Here is a 15,590-nt window from a genome sequence, read left to right on the forward strand (position 1 = left end):
CCCTGCCATCACTGAGTCCATAGTTCAGAATAGCAGAGGCTGCACTGCCCAGCCTGAAATTCGAGGTGCCCGTTTGGCAATGTAGAGTGCAGTGTAACTACACACCGCTCATCAGACCCTGGCGGGCTTATCAATGGGCTCTGACAGGTACTTGTTGGCCGCCTTCCCAGGCTGGGAAGGTGTCCTCAAGCCAGCCAATGGGATGCCCTCCCTTTGCCTTTGATGTTTATGCGGCCACCTTGGAGGGAAGGCTCGCCCTGCTGGGGACAGTGTCACCGTGAGGCCGAGATAGATACCAGACTGGGGGATTGAGAAGCCTGGTGGGCTTGGGCTTGGTGGGGGGTTGGGCAGCAGCTTCCTGGACACGTGCCTCCACCCCCACAGCCACTGGAGGTTTCCCAGGCAGCTCCTCCAGTCTCTGACCACCTTCCCCCTGCCTGTCGCCTTTCCTGAAACCGCATCTCCTTTCACAGGGTTATTTGCCGACCTCACGCGTGTAAAGGCTTTACCTTTTGCAAGTGCTTTATAATCTCTAATGAGCTAATCCTCTTCTCCCTGGGGTGGTTGGTGAACTGGCTGATTTTGCTGGGAAGAAACTGAAGCCCAAGTGTGTCGGAGTGACTTGCTCCAGGTCACCCCAGGCAGATCCAGGATTGTGGACACACAACAAATTGTCCCCAGGCAGATCCAGGATTGTGGACACACAACAAGTTGTCCCAGGCACTGGCATTACTCTAATTACAGCCTTTGTTGTCAGGCTTCCGTAATTGATTTCTCACTGTGACACCGTCAGCTCCCTCGGGTCAGGGACTCTGGGTTTTCTGTTCTCTTCAGAGGGACTTGGCCAGACCTGCCATTCCCATGTGCGCATGGTCCAAGGACCAGCACATTCTCCAGCGGAGGAGGGCTTGCCTTCAATAGCTTTTAGCTTTGAGACCAGGAGTGGGCAAACCACAGATAGCACACCAAATCTAGCCCCTTGCCTGTTTTGGTATGGCCCATGGGATAAAAATGGTTTTGACATTTTGAAATGGTTGGAGAAAAATCAAAAGAAGGATATTTTTTGATGTGGGGAAATTACATGAAATTCAAATCTCAGTGTTTGTAAAGAAAGTTTTGTTAGAACACAGCCGTGGTCACTTGTCCACGTATTGTCTAGGGCTGCTTTTGCACTACACGGGCAGAATCCTGTAGTTGCAGCAGAGGCCGTATGGCCCACGAAGCCTAAAATACTTACAGTTATGGGTTGTATTGTGTGTTCTCCCCTCCCCCACTCCCCTTCCCCAAATCCACAGGTTGAAATGCTAACCCCTAGGACCTCAGAATGTGACCTTGTCTGGAAAAAAGGTCTTTGCAGCTACAATTAGTTAAGGTGAGACATCCTGGAGCAGGGTGGTCCCCTAATCCAATATGACTGGCGTCCTTACAAAAAGAGGAAATTTGGATGCAGATACACACACAGGAAAAATGCCATGTGAAGATGAAAGCAGAGATCGCGGTGGTGCTTCTCCAAGCCAAGGAGCTTCAAATGTTGCCAGCAGACCACCAGGAGCTGGTGCGGAGGCGAGGAGCAGATTCTCCCTCCCAGCGCTCAGGAGGAACCAACCTGCCAACACCTTGATCTTGGACGTTCAGCCTTCAGGACTACGAGACAATACATTTCTGTTGTTCAAGCCACACAGTCTATGGTACTTTGTTACTGCAGCTCTAGCAAACTAATACGTTTATTACCTGGCCTTTTACAGAAAAGGTTAAATCCCTTTAAATTAAGTAGAAATTCGGAAACAGGGTACTTCTTGTCCTCACTCAGGACCTAGCCTCGGTGTCCCAGGGCTCAGATACTGGCTCCTGTCCCCTCATTTCCTTGCTGGAGAGCGTGCTCATTTCTCCGCCTGTTAAAACTTATCCCTCCTGTGTCCCGTTCCCTCAGGACTTGTGGATAACTGACCACTCCTAAATGCAGGTTGGTAAGTATGGACTATGAATGGTGGGGGGAGGCTTAGTTAGTTGGCCCAGAGACAGCATCTGGCTTTCTTCTTGGTTTTTTTTTTACATATATTTATAAATGTATTTATTTATTTATTATTTTTGGCTGCGTTGGGTCTTCATTGCTGCCTGCGGGCTTCCTCTAGTTGTGGTGAGCGGGGGCTACTCTTGGTTGCGGTGCGCGGCCTTCTTATTGTGGTGCCTTCTCTTTGTTGCACAGCACGGGCTCTAAGCGCGTGGGCTTCAGTAGTTGTGGCACGCAGGCTCAGTGGTTGTGGCTCGCGGGCTCTAGAGCACAGGCTCAGTAGTTGTGGCACATGGGCTTAGTTGCTCCGCGGCACATGGGTTCTTCTTGGACCAGGGATCAAACCCGTGTCCCCTGCACTGGGAGGCAGATTCTTAACCACTGCGCCACCTGGGAAGCCCCCTTCTTGTTTTAAATGTCTTACCCCAGAGGCAGGAGTCTCGTGGGATGTGCCCCCTCGGGTCCCTCATTTCACATGGCTTTGGGCCACTGTCTACTCTGTTCGTGAATAGAAATCTCATCTGTGATGAAAGAACCAGCAGCTCCTGAAGACTGTGAGCCCCACAGCTGTACGCAAAGCTTCCAGGGAACCAGGCTGGGACTGTCCTGACTTCACAGGAAGACAAGGGGGTGGAGACATGGAGAAGGGTCGTTGTAAAGGCCGAGACAAGAAGGCCGGGTCCGTATTCTGGTCTGGATCTGAGAACTTCATGTATTCACGTCCTAGGGCTGCCGTTACAAAGCACCACAAACTGAGGGCAGGGGGCTTCCCTGGTGGCGCAGTGGTTGAGAGTCCGCCTGCCGAGGCAGGGGACGCGGGTTCGTGCCCCGGTCCGGGAAGATCCCACATGCCGCAGAGCGGCTGGGCCCGTGAGCCATGGCGGCTGAGCCTGCGCGTCCGGAGCCTGTGCTCCGCAACGGGAGAGGCCACAGCAGTGAGAGGCCCGCGTACCGCAAAAAAAAAAAAAAAAAAAAACAGGTCTTAAAACAACAGAAATATATTCTGTCACTGTTCTAGAGGTTTGATGTCTGAAATCACGGAGTCAGCAGGGCCATACTCCCTCTGAAGGTCTAGGGAAGAATCCTTCCTTGCCTCTTACAGCTTCAGGTGACCCCACGCTTTCCCTGGCTGGTGGCAGCATCTCTCCAGTCTCTGCACGTGGCTTCATAGGGCCTTCTTCCCTGTATCTGTGCCGTCCCTTCTCATAAGGAACACCAGTCATTGGATCTCGGGCCCACCCTACATCCAGGATGATTTTATCTCAAGATCCTTAACAAATTACATCTGCAAAGACCCTGTTTCCAGATGAGGTCACATTCTGAGGTGGACGTGAATTTGGGGCGGGGTGAGGGGATAGCTATTCAACTCAGTACAGTCAGTATGGTTGAAAGTGAGAGAAGCCCCAGCCAAAATTGCTTGAATCAAAAGGGAATTGTTTGGCTCCTATAACTGGGAAGTTCCTGAGGCACACAGCAGGGGTTCAAATAATGCCTTTAGGAACCCGTCTTTTTCTTCATCTCTGGGCTCTCTGCTCCTCTGTGTGCCATCCTTCGGGCAGGTTCCCCTCCTGCGTGGTGATAAGAATACCCCCCACTCCCCCATACCCCCATCCCTGCTGCTCTAGGCTTCCATTGTCCCCACAGCCAATCCCAGTAAAGAGAGGACCTTTTTCTTGATTTTTTTAGGAAAAATCCCCGGGCGACTCCATCTGGCCTGAGTGGCTTGCCAATTCCTGAACAAGTGGTTGTGCAGGGTCCAAAGAGCTGTAATTAGCCAGGCCTGCCTGTGTCATGTGTCCACCTGTGGAATCAGAGACTGGGGGCCGCCCCACCTGAATCCTGGGGTGAAGCTGAGGATCGCTCCTGAAGGCACAGGACATAGAAGACCCTGGATGGGCTTTATCAGTGGACACAACAAACACACAGCTCTAGCTCAGAGGCAACCATGTACCCAGCTTTGAAAAGAATGCTTCAAATTAAAAGTTAGCGTTAGAGGCTGATTACAATGAACCATTTCCCCTACTCCTGTTTTCATTTCTTTCTGGTGAATATTACCATTGAATTGGACGTAGAACTTGGAGAGCCTTTCCCTCGGTCCTTGTTTTTGGAAAGTTCCCAAAGAGACACGATACAGGCTCCTGTGCACAGCGTCTCCCCCGCACCCCACTCAGCCCCCCACTCTCCTGGTTGCTAAATGTCCTGCCAACTGGTACTGTTCTGTCAGACCCCAAAGGTGAGGCATCATTATTTGTGGTCAGGCAGGAAAGCGTGTGCAGGACGGGGCGTCAAACCTGTGGCGTGGCGTGCGCTCTCCAACCAATGAATGTAGGCTTGCAAAGGGATTTGGACACTGCTGGCATGCTTCATGGGAGAGTGGCTAAGAGCTAACTCCTAAAGCTGTGCTTGTCTACAAGCAGCTCTTAGAAACCAGGAAGACGACTACATGAACCTTCATTCATTCATTCAGCAAGCTTTTTTTTTTTTTTTTTTTTTTTTTTTGAGAATGTCTATGCCAAGCTCTATTTTAAGCGCTGGGAATATAAAAGACAAAGGAGATTCAGGCCGTAGAGGGGCCACTTTTTATTGGGGAAACCTGCACAGAAACAGAAAATCATAAAACTGTGTGGCAAATGTAGTGGTAAGAGAGGGGCACACACACACAGGGAAATACATGAGTGAGCAAGGAGCACGGTCAGGAAATTCTCCCGGAAGAGGTGGGGAAAATATGCCGTTGATCAAGGACTTGGTTTTGAAATTAAAGTGAATCAACCTAAAAATGCTTTTTGGTCTCAAATAACAGAAGACCTAGCTCAAACTGACTTCAGAAATAGCATTCATTTATTTTCTCATATAATGCAAAGTCCAAAAGAAGGATGTTTGATAGAGAGGTCCACGTCTTCAGGACTGGGGTTCCATTTCTCTGCTTTTTCTTCAACTCTGCTATCCTCCATTGGTCAGCTTCTTTCTTCAGCTGGCTTCCCTCATGGAAACAAAATGGCTGCAGCAGATCCAGGCCTAACACCTGCACACCACATAGTCCAGGTGACCTGACCTTGCATTCCAAGCAAAGCTTCTGACATTCACTCTATTAGACTGGCTTCATTCACATGCCTGCTTCATTCACATGCCTGGGCCAGTCACTGTGGTCAGGGGTATGTAACACACTGACCTCTTAGCCTAGGTCACGGCTCTACCCCTGGGGCTAGGGGTAGCGCCAGATGTTTGGAAGGGAGAAATGAATGCGGCCAACACATATCTGCTCCTCGTGGGAAGCAGAATGCCCCACCTGAGCTTGCTGAAACATTCATGAACACACACTGGCATTGGTTACAGCTGGAAGAAGCTCTTGAGTCTTCAGTGAGGAGTCTTAAGACCAAGTATGGAGAGATGAGAATCCCAGCTTTTGAAAACCAAGAGGCAAAAAACCTAATCTTTAAGGAAAGAAGTCATTTCACCCGCCGTTATACCTTGGCTTTTTGGATGCTTTAAACCACTTGGCTTGGCCAGACACCCCATCTTGTTGGAGAAGAGGGTCAGAGGTGCATCACCCAGGATAGCTGATGTTATCCTGCAGTAGAAACGACCCCCAAATCTCATTACCTTAATACAAGCCCACTGTGAGTCCCACCGAGCCTCCAGGGCAATAGTCTTCCATGGGGTGACTCAGGGATCCAGGCGGAAGGAGTCTCCACCATCCTGTAGCTGCACTCCTGGAACCTATAGCCTCCTAGATCAGAACAGCAAGGGAAGACCCAAATGGGGAGTCAAACCCTGGAAGTTAAATGCCTCCACCTGGAAGGGACGCCTAGCTCTTCTGCTCACATTCCATGGACTAAAACAGGTCACGTGGCCACATCTAACCTCAAGGGACAGGTGAGTGTGCCCAGAAATAAGGATGTGCGAGCTGGTGGATGTGGAAACGCCCACTACAGTGGAATTCCTGGGTTCCTGCAGCACGAGCAGAGAGCTGTGCCAGGTGCCTGTCTGCTTACTTCCCTGTAACCAGTCTTCTGTGATTCCGGCTGCCACACGCAGGAACTTGTCTCTGGAGGGGGAGGAGACTGGCAATGGAAAGATTAGCTGCTCCCTGGGTTCCACACGGGGATCGGTATTTTCAACAATACTTGGTGAGTTCAGCCTCAAAGTAAATGGTTAATTCAACTTGTATCAACAGCACTGTGATTCATAAAGTAAACTTGGAGAATCCTTGATGTTTCAGGCCCACATTCCTTTTAATTTGGCCCTGCATTCTTTTAAAGCCACAGCCTGCTCACTTAATAGAATGCAGCATGCAAATGCACATGTTTTTGCCTGGAGGCAATTTAGCCTCGCTGTTTCAATGGATGTCTTCTTTCAAGTGTATATTCTTTCTTAAATTATTTACTGGGTAAACACACTTTGCATTTTCAAAAGGGAGATTAAGACCGCTTGTGGCAGACCTAGTAGAATATAAAGCTCCCCCCCCCCACAACCTTGTCCAAAGTTAGAAGGAAGTTACTCTGGGCTTCCTCCAAAGTTCCTGCTCTGCTTCACGAGCTGGGAACCCCGCTTCCCAGCTTGTGGACCTGATTCTTTCCGGACTCTGCATTCCTTTCTGCTTTGCCTACAGCAATACCTACCAGCGGCCCCTGGCTGTGACGGTAGGCCAGGCCTCCTCACAGATGGGGCCCACCAATGCCAGCCTTTGTTTCCCTGTCCAGGCTGGCTTGGTCTTATTCACTCAAAGGCCCCAACAGCTCACTTTTCTGGCCCTTAGAGGTATTGTATCTGCCCCACACCTTTGAGGCCCAAAACTGGGTTGGTGGCCTTGCCAGAGTCAAGCTTACTTACAATTCTGTCAGCTCCAACCCTTTTTTTTTTTTTTTTTTAACCCCTCTACACCCTTTGTCCCACCTATCTTTGTTTGAAAGCAAATACTCTCTCCTGCTGACCTCTTCCACCGCCAACACACAGTTCCATGAGGACCTTTCCTTCTCCCCGTTTGACCCAGTAGTGCTCTGAGAAGACACCATGATACAGTGTTCCATCTTTGGGGAGTTTATGTCAGCTTTTAACTTCAGCCTTTTCTATGTAGACTCCCTGCGATTTTCCTGCAAATTAAATTTGCACAGATTTCTTCTCCGTTCTCCCTTGAATGGAATGATTACAATTACAGGGGCTGCGTTCTTTCATTATCATCCTTTGGACAGTTCTCCTGGGGGCCTACGTGCCAGTAACCGTGCCGAGTTCTGGGCTGGAGAAGTGAAGACTCCAGGCTCTGTGGATGCACCAAGGTCTTTCTGAACGTCTGTGACCCAGTGGTGCCCTTCTTGGGATCAGGTGTGTGTGCACTGAGTGAGTTAAAGACGAGGTATTAGGAAAAATCATGGGTGAAACCCACTCTTTGCTTTGAGATGAGGGAAGCCCAATTAGGAAGACTGGGGAAGAGCTGAGGATTTAGGGATTCCTGTGTATTCATTTTTCTAACCATGCCTCAGATTAAACAGGTAACACCCACAGTTAATCCTTTATAAATTAGCATCATGGATGCCTTGGGGCCCTCAACCCACAAATAAAATGGTTGTCATCCGGGAGACACACTACTGTGGATGACTTAAGGCAGAATTTTAAAGAGTTTTCATGCTTTTAATCTTCCATTTTGCTGATTTCCTTTGCAAGTCTGATGCGGGTGACTGTGGTACATAGAGATTTGACAGTGACTTGGGCAAATGGGATGTGTAGGGACTGTTCTGAAGACTTCTGCCCCTTCCAGGGAAAAGTGGAAAAAATCAGTTTGGGTTTTAAATCAAGCCACCAAGTTACACCAATCAAGTGTTCGTAATTAGCCTCACTTTAACAAGCCACGAAGTCCCGTTTTTATTTATTTATTTTTGGGGACCGAGAATCTTCCTGGTTCCTGAGTAAATATGGCCTGTTGAGTCTGAATTAGCTGTCATCGCAGAAGAATTAATGTCAGGGCGCAGCCTTTCTAGTGGGGAAGGGAAGAAATAAACGAGACAGATCTTAGCTGAGCATTACATGATAAATGAGGACCGAGCGGATCATTCATCTCCTTGGAGGAAAGTGGACACAGGCGCTAAAGCAGTTTTGCGGAAGACGTGTCAGCAAATGTGATCATTTTGTAACCTGTCAGGAGGAGAGGGAGCTGGTCCTTCCAGGGGGCCACGAGGGAGTGGGCTTGTCTGATGTGACCGTCTGCATCCATCCATTTAGGTTTGGGGAAGAAGGGGTTGCGCAAGGAAGAATGCAACTGAAACCACAAGGATGTTGTCATTCTTCCGAGAAAGAAACTCACCCAGAAGCTAGAAAAGACTGCGAAGGCCCTGTAGAGATTTCTTCTCGAAGATGTGAAGTTAGGAGGGTGGGGTCTCTGTTAAACCGGGGGCCTGGCTGGTCCCACCTGGTTCCTCCCATGGGAGTCCCCTTCCCACGTTCTGTGTCTATACAAGGCAGCAGACCTTTTTTTCTCCTTGGTATTTGGAGGACGGGCAGATGGGGTTTGCTGTTGGGGTCTCGACAACTGGATGAACAGCGGGCCGGAGTGCCCAATACTCTACCTCTATTTCTGCATGGTCGGTTCTGTGGGAGCGAGCGTGGGCAGGGCTGTTTGACCCAGCTTTTTCCCTTAGACACCCTCAACGAGGCATTCTGATGTTCGACCTCTTTTCTAAGAATGAGGTAACAAAGTATGAAACAACTTCATCAGAGGCCCTCTGCAGGCGTCTTGGAGCGTGCATCTGCGCTCTGGCTCTCCTTCCGAGTCCCCAGTTCCCCATCTGCATCTGGCAGAGCCAGAGCTGAGGGGACTGGAATCCCTAGAGGTGAGGGCCCACCAGCCAGAGCACACGAGGCACCCGAGTACTTTGTATTATTCCTCATTTCCATCTTTTTTTTTTTTTTTTTTTTTTTTTTTGCCACGGAGCACATGTAACGCTTCCTCTCGGCGTAATGGAGCGTGAGCCCCAGTGACAGATGATGGTTTCATAGCCTGAGCTGCAAGCTTGACACTTGCTTCTTAATCTTGTCCTTTTCTTCCTAAGTCTCTCTTTTACTTTTCCCCGGGTATTTCTGTACAGGTAAGTACCTTACTGACATATGTTTCCTTGGAGTCTTTCACTTTCACGGGAAACACTGCAAAAAAAAATGAGGCTTGTCTCACATGTTAAATTAAAAAGAGAAGCTCGCATGGGGCCCTTGATCACTGAAAGATTACTACATGGTACTCGGAGACCAGAAAGCCATTTGATTCGCTGCAGCTTCTCAGGAAGCATTTCTCCGGGTGCCTCGTGACAATTGCTGTGGCGTCGTTCGTTTGCTGGTGGATTGTTTGTGGAACCACAGAGCTGCGTGATCACACACACGCACGCACACAGGCACACGCACGCACACGCACACCCCACACTGGGCTCCCCACCCCCATCCGCGAAGCCTCCGTTTGATTAGCCGACCTGGTCTTATATGATCTTTGTCCTCGGTTTATCTGTGTGAATCGCTTTTCCTCCTTTGCTCTCTCCTAGAATCATCCAGAACCGCGTCCTGATCGTCATTCTGGCCATCGTCCTGGTTATCACCATCCTGACAGCGATCACTTTTTCTGTCAGAAGACACTGATGTATCTGCTCTTCCTTGATAAACAGCGACCATGGCTCGTTCTGAGTAATTAAGACAAAATGGTCACATGAATCATTCTCTCGCGCTGACAGGGCCTGAATGACCCTCCCTCTCTCTCACCGCTGTTCGGCTGAAGTGCAAAGAGTGTAAAAATATTTTCTATTCCTGTTTGCATGTGGGTTGGCTTCCTTTTCTAGGTTTGTCTTCACCCAGATTTGCTTTTCATAGGGGAAGGTGAATGTTTATTTGCCTTTTGGTAATTTCATCTACTGACGAAAATAGCCTCGGTGACATTCTTGCTTGCCCTGTGGACATGTCAGGGGTCCTGGTTTGGGAGAGGGCATGATGAGGCAGTCATGGGGGCTTCTGATGGACTGTGCTGTTTGTCACACACCTCTTGTCACCGATCAGCCCTTCTGTGATGTCTGAGCATGAAAAATGCAGAGGCAAGCAGCGGCCAGAGCCAGTGACCGGCCCAGCAAACCAGCCCTGTACCTCCCCAGGCATAATGAATATAGTCCACCTGCCTGAGAGCTTTCATTGTAAAGGTGGGTATTTAATAGCAGTTGTGCAGGAAATTGACTTAGCACTTTCCCTGTTTTTCTATGCATATATATATATTTTTTTTACCCAAGAATATTTTTTGCTGAGACTGCCCAATATCCACTTTTCACAACTTTGATTACTGGCTACAAGAAAGATTTCCTTGCCTTCCAAACATCCCATACTCCCCAGAATCTGCTGGCAGAGAGAGCCCCGGCCTGGTATTTAATGGTGACCTCCTCTCCCCTGACCTGTGTAAGCATCTCTGTATCCTTTCCGTCTTAATATTTGCACTGCCAAAAGCAGCCCTCATACATGTAAAAGGTCTGACAGGGTTCTCTCCACACCCATTCCAGTATGTAAAGAGAGCATGAATATTTCAGGAAGAGCAAGAATCTGACTCCTTCAGTGAGAAATTTCAAATGTGATTATCAATATGGTAGAGTCCTATAGGCTGATCCACTGGAAATAAACTTGATGGAAAATATTCACTAACCTCCTTTAAAAGAATGAGGGATTGCAGCGCGTTACAAAAGGATGGCTTGGGTCTTTCACTAACAAATGTGAGCACAGCCTTCCTGAATTCACGATGTATTCAAACCTCTGCCATGCTTTGTGATTTCCTTTGGTTTCTTTCTGTCCGAGGTAACCGGGAATTGCGTTTAAAATGAGTTCATTTATGATCAGGCTTCAAGGTGCCCAAGCTGAGGTCATTCTCCCGCTAGTCATAAAGCAAAATGTGTTTTTCTTAAGACTTCATAGGCACTTACAGGGTCCTTTCTATCTTTTGAGTATAATTGGAAGCTTTGAATCCTTGAAAAGCAAACCTGTTCCCTTCATAAGAAATGCTAACCACCTGTGCCCACGGGCTGAGATCACCTGGATGCAGCACTTTTTTTTTTTTTTTTTCCCCAACTCAGAAGAGAACCATTATGGTTTAGAGAGGAAATGCAGAATGGCAAAATCCACCGGAGAAATTGTACTCATCGAAACAGGCTAGGGCCTGCACGTGTTCAGGTAAATCATTTAGTATTGTGTAAATAAAGCTGCAGCATTTACTTCGCAGGGATGGTGTGGGATTTTGGCAGAGCGAGGTAGGCCAGCAGAGGAGTGGGAAGGCTGTACTAATTTTCCTATCAGCGTAAGGGATCTATCTCAGCAAGAATCTTTTATTCTGATAACAGAATTCTGTACCTGCTAAACACATCGAAGAAACAATGAAAAAGCAGGGAAACGAGTAATCTTCTTCTCGTTTTGAAACTCTAATGGTGGGGAAGTATTCTACCAACCTCTGGTGGCTTCCTTCGAAACAGTTGGTCTTAGCTAAAGTGTATAATCCGTCACCCAGCTACACCTCGCGCCGGCCTCTTCCTAAGGCCACCTGGCAAGCCAGGTTGATCTGATCATCTAAACTTGCTGGCTCCTAAATATTTCATTAACACCTGGCGTTCATGTTGAAAGAGGAAATGAGGAGGGAGTGCATCGCTCGCCCTTCAGTGGCTTCTTCTTTAGGGTTCTATGTCATTATCAGCCCTTGCCTGAGATTTTGCCCCAATTCAACCCTGAGAGTGGGAAGAAGATGAACAGATAACCCTTGGCCTAACAGCCCCATCAAATTCACCTCAAGAGCGACCCCCTAGCCCGGGATAGTGACCACTTTGTAGGAAGCTGGTCCGAAGGCCCCTGGCCCTCTCAAACGCTGCAGGACAGACTCAGAGGTGGCCCAAGGGAGGAAAATTGTTCACCCTGCCCCCCTGGGGAAGGAGGAAAGCCCACACATTGGAAGCCATTCATAGAACTGTGAAAGGTTCTAGGAACTTAATGTGAAATTGACGAATATCTCTAAAGTCAGGAGCCTTTGTTAAAAATTATGTTCAACTGGAAGGGTGGGGTGTAGAAGAGGAGACGGCGGAGGAAGAGGAAGGAGGAAGCCCTTGCCATATAAAATTCATGCAGACTAAACAGTTTCCCTGGCAGCGTAAATAAAGCGGATGCTGCCCCGCTCCAGAATCAAAAGCAATTTAATTAAAGTCTCTTAAGTCGTAAAGAGTTTTAAATGTTCCACGTTGAAGACGAATGCCTGCAAATGCAGCGGGCCTGACGTCAGCTGCCGGGCCCGGGCTGGGAGGCCGTTTGCTATTCTGTTTAAGGCAGGCTGGATTGTCTTATTTTGGAACCAGCTTGGTGGGGGGTTTGCTTTGCTACTGCTTCTGAGCCCTGAGCTTCAAAGGCTGAAATTAATGGTGAACAAAATTGTGCGGCTCTGGCCGTCCCATGCGGGGCAAGCCCATTGAGGGTTATCATTAAGTAAAGAAATAAAGAGGGGAAAAAAGCCTGCCTGTTCCAAAAACCTCATCAGATAATGACCTCAGTGATTGGATTTTCATTACCAAACAGCATCCAGAGATTATCTACTCCACAGAAGAAAGGAGGGGGAAGGAAAAAAAAAAGGAAAGAAAGGAAAGCAACCGTCTTTCTCTTCCTCTCTCCTTTTTTTTTTTTTTCCTCTTTCTTTTGCACATCTTTTCTTTAAAACTGTCAGATCATTTCAGTATTTCAAATCCGAGGAAAACAGCCTGCCTGCTGCTGTATTTGAAGTTGTAATGGTGTCAAAAAGTCACGACTGACTGACAGCCGTCAGTCCCAGAGGGGCTCATTAAATCATAAAAACTTGACAAGGAAATAATTGCGCATCGCCAGCAACTTGGCGCCTGTTTAGACGTTTTTATTTTCTTTCATTATTAGTCCCCACCATTACGTTCATTAACAAATTGCATTAAACTGTTAAGGGCTAATGATTTGTTTATCGCTTTATTATTATTATTATTATTTAAACCTTAGCTGTGTCATGTGGTACCCAAGCAGCCTCTTGCCATCATCCGACTGAATATTTTCCCACTCTGAGCTCTGGGTACTGTTGGAATATGAAATAGATTATTCATTACTCTCCTCTTTGCTGCTGATTTGGTTTCATGTAGCGTCTTCCACAGAGAAAGATGAAAACTTGTCAAAAATAGGTTATATCTTATTCGAAGGGGCAACAATAGCAGCAGGTACAGGCACACTTTAATATTTAATTAAGGCGGATGTTAACCCCTTTAAATGACTTTAGGTGTAAGTTCTATTCAAATGCGGAAGACAAAAATAATTGTTCTTAATTTGCAACCTGTTCGGCAGGCACTCTCATGGAGATAGCTGGAAATTTAGAGCAGCATTTTTAAATAATGAAATTTCCTATCATAAATATTTATAGCCGTTTGTCTACGTAGTTGAGAATTAACTACCAGCCATGATTTCCTCATCTCTTTGGTTTGAACGGCTAGCCCGGTGGGGCATCCAGTGCTTGGGAGTGGAGATGGCTTTCCTGGGAGAAATGTGTGTCCAGAGCCAAGCACTGCTGGTTGGTTATGGCTGGGGCTGGTTTCCGAGGAACCGCCGTGAGTCCCCTGTCTCTGGTCCACTTGCCTCCCCCTTTAGCTGAGTGTGTGGTTGGAGGACTCCGGTCTGGAGTGAAAGTAAGTAGGGACTTCTCAAAGGAACACTTGTGTGTCCGGCTGGCTGGTGCTGGGAGGGTGTAATGGGGGCACGTCTGGGCCATCTCTGTGTCATCAGTGAACTCATTGCAAACAGTGCTTTCCTAATAGACAACAGAAGCAGCACTTTCCTGGGGTTGACCTTCCACCTTTTTTTCCTTTCTGTGAAGTGTCTGGCTTTTCCATGGGCTGTGAGCCTGCGGGAAAAAGTTCCAGTATCATCCTCCTCCTCCTAATTCAGAAGTCACTGGCACCTTCCACGCTGTAACTGCTGGACGCACCTGGTCACCCTGTTTGATTCGATGAGTTCACATAACCATACAGCCACTCTGAGAGCCCTGGTTCATTGGCAGAGCTGGGGTGTTCTGGTCAATATCAGGGAATGGGGAGTACTTTTCTCCCAGCCTCTTTCTACTTCCACCGCCCCCTCATCCCCAGAGAGACCAGACCCCTTAGGCAGCTTCTCTGTGGATGTGAAGGGGAGAGACGGTACACGTTCCTTGCCCAGCACAGCACCTCTCAGCGTCACCCACACAAGGACAGATGGCCCTACAGGAGCCGTGGCACAGGAGGGACCAGCAGGTGTGAGCCAGGTGAGGCCTGGCCTCAAGCCTCATGGATCACTGTGGGCTTAGAAATGGCAGACACACCAGGGTCTGGGGGATCTCAAGCCTCCATTTCAGTCCACTCCAAATTAGCCACACGACAACTTGCCACCCTTGGAAAGGACTCTATACCTCAGCAAAAGGCTTGCTCAGAGTCGTTTTTCCAGAAAGAAGGAAGGAAGACTCTGTAGTGAGCCATCCCCAGTCTGACTCCCAGAGACACTGGTCGAGGTTACTGCCTGAGATGAGGGGGCGGCCCTCAAACTTGGCCTGGCCCTATGCCATAACTCACTAACATGAAACGAAACCCCAGGAAACTCTTGTTTATACTCTGCCTGCAGCACATTGGACTCAAACCAGTGGCACCTGCGAGAGGCCGCCCACAGTATGTGAATAGTCAGGTGGCTCTCAGACGAGATGTCAGCCTTTTTAAAATGGGGTAGGCAACTGTGTACACGGACAGCTCAGAAAAGTTCTTAAAGCCGTCGGCACTGCACCCTAGAAGGGAGCCATTGAAGGGTAACCGAGAGCAGCCAGGTACTGGCAAGAGAATAGGGTGTGCGATTAGAGCCAAGGCTGGATACAGGGTCCTGAAACGGGTGATGGAGCCAACGTCAGTGTCCTCTCCTGTTGTGCTGGAGGAAAGACACATTGAGTGCTGAGAGAGACTGCCCATGTCTGTGAGCATTCCAGGTCAGTAACAGGTGAATGTTCCAGAGCCAGCTTGCCAGAGGCAAGTAGGGCAAAAACAAGATGGTGGGTCAACCAAGAAGGTGGGGCAACCGTGATGGCAGGGCAAACCAAGACGGTAGGGCAAACCAAGATGATGGGGCAAACCAAGATTATGGGGCAACCAAGATGGCAGGACAGGAATGAGAGTGTATGAGGTTGGGAGTGTATGAGGAGGTAAGGAACAGGCAATGTGCAGGTTAAGGATGGAGATGGTTAGGGGGCCTCATCCCAGGAAGTAGCCAAGAAGGAGGAACACAGGCAAGTAGGCCCCACTTTGTGCCACTCTGGGCCCCTCCTTCAGAAACAGCCAAAGGAGAGGAAGGGCAGGGTGCATATCTCCTAGAACCCTGGCCCAAATCACACGCAACCCCTGTTGCCTTGCCTCATGGGGCTCCCAGCAAGCTGTGACGAAAGCAATTCTTTATCCTGAATCACCTCGCTACTTGCGCTGCATAAATAACCAAGATATCACAGAGACGGGGAAGTGCCAAGGAGCAGAGCTCCGGCCTGTGATTCTGTGAACCCATGCAGCACTCCTTCCCTTCATCCCAACAA

At 48.6% G+C, this 15,590-nt stretch overlaps 1 protein-coding gene across 6 annotated transcripts in view; it reads left to right on the top strand.

The window, feature by feature from the left end:
- Positions 1-12,960, top strand: part of VTI1A (vesicle transport through interaction with t-SNAREs 1A) — a 357,353-nt gene extending 344,393 nt beyond the window's left edge. For 2 of the 6 annotated variants that reach the window (XM_029201287.1, XM_029201289.1), the window contains one exon: positions 9,529-12,951. In XM_029201287.1, coding sequence (XP_029057120.1) covers positions 9,529-9,622 — 94 coding nt within the window. In that variant the 3' untranslated portion in view covers positions 9,623-12,951. Of the gene's footprint in view, positions 1-1,295; positions 1,373-3,697; positions 4,474-9,528 lie in introns of those variants that run through there. The other 4 variants (XR_003790572.1, XM_029201291.1, XM_029201292.1 and 1 more) reach the window with 4 other exon arrangements.
- The last annotated feature ends 2,630 nt before the right edge of the window (positions 12,961-15,590 follow it).

This window comes from Monodon monoceros, unplaced genomic scaffold (assembly GCF_005190385.1).
Source record: "Monodon monoceros isolate NGI ecotype Baffin Bay Population unplaced genomic scaffold, NGI_Narwhal_1 Super_Scaffold_4, whole genome shotgun sequence".
Classification (NCBI taxonomy): domain Eukaryota; kingdom Metazoa; phylum Chordata; class Mammalia; order Artiodactyla; family Monodontidae; genus Monodon; species Monodon monoceros.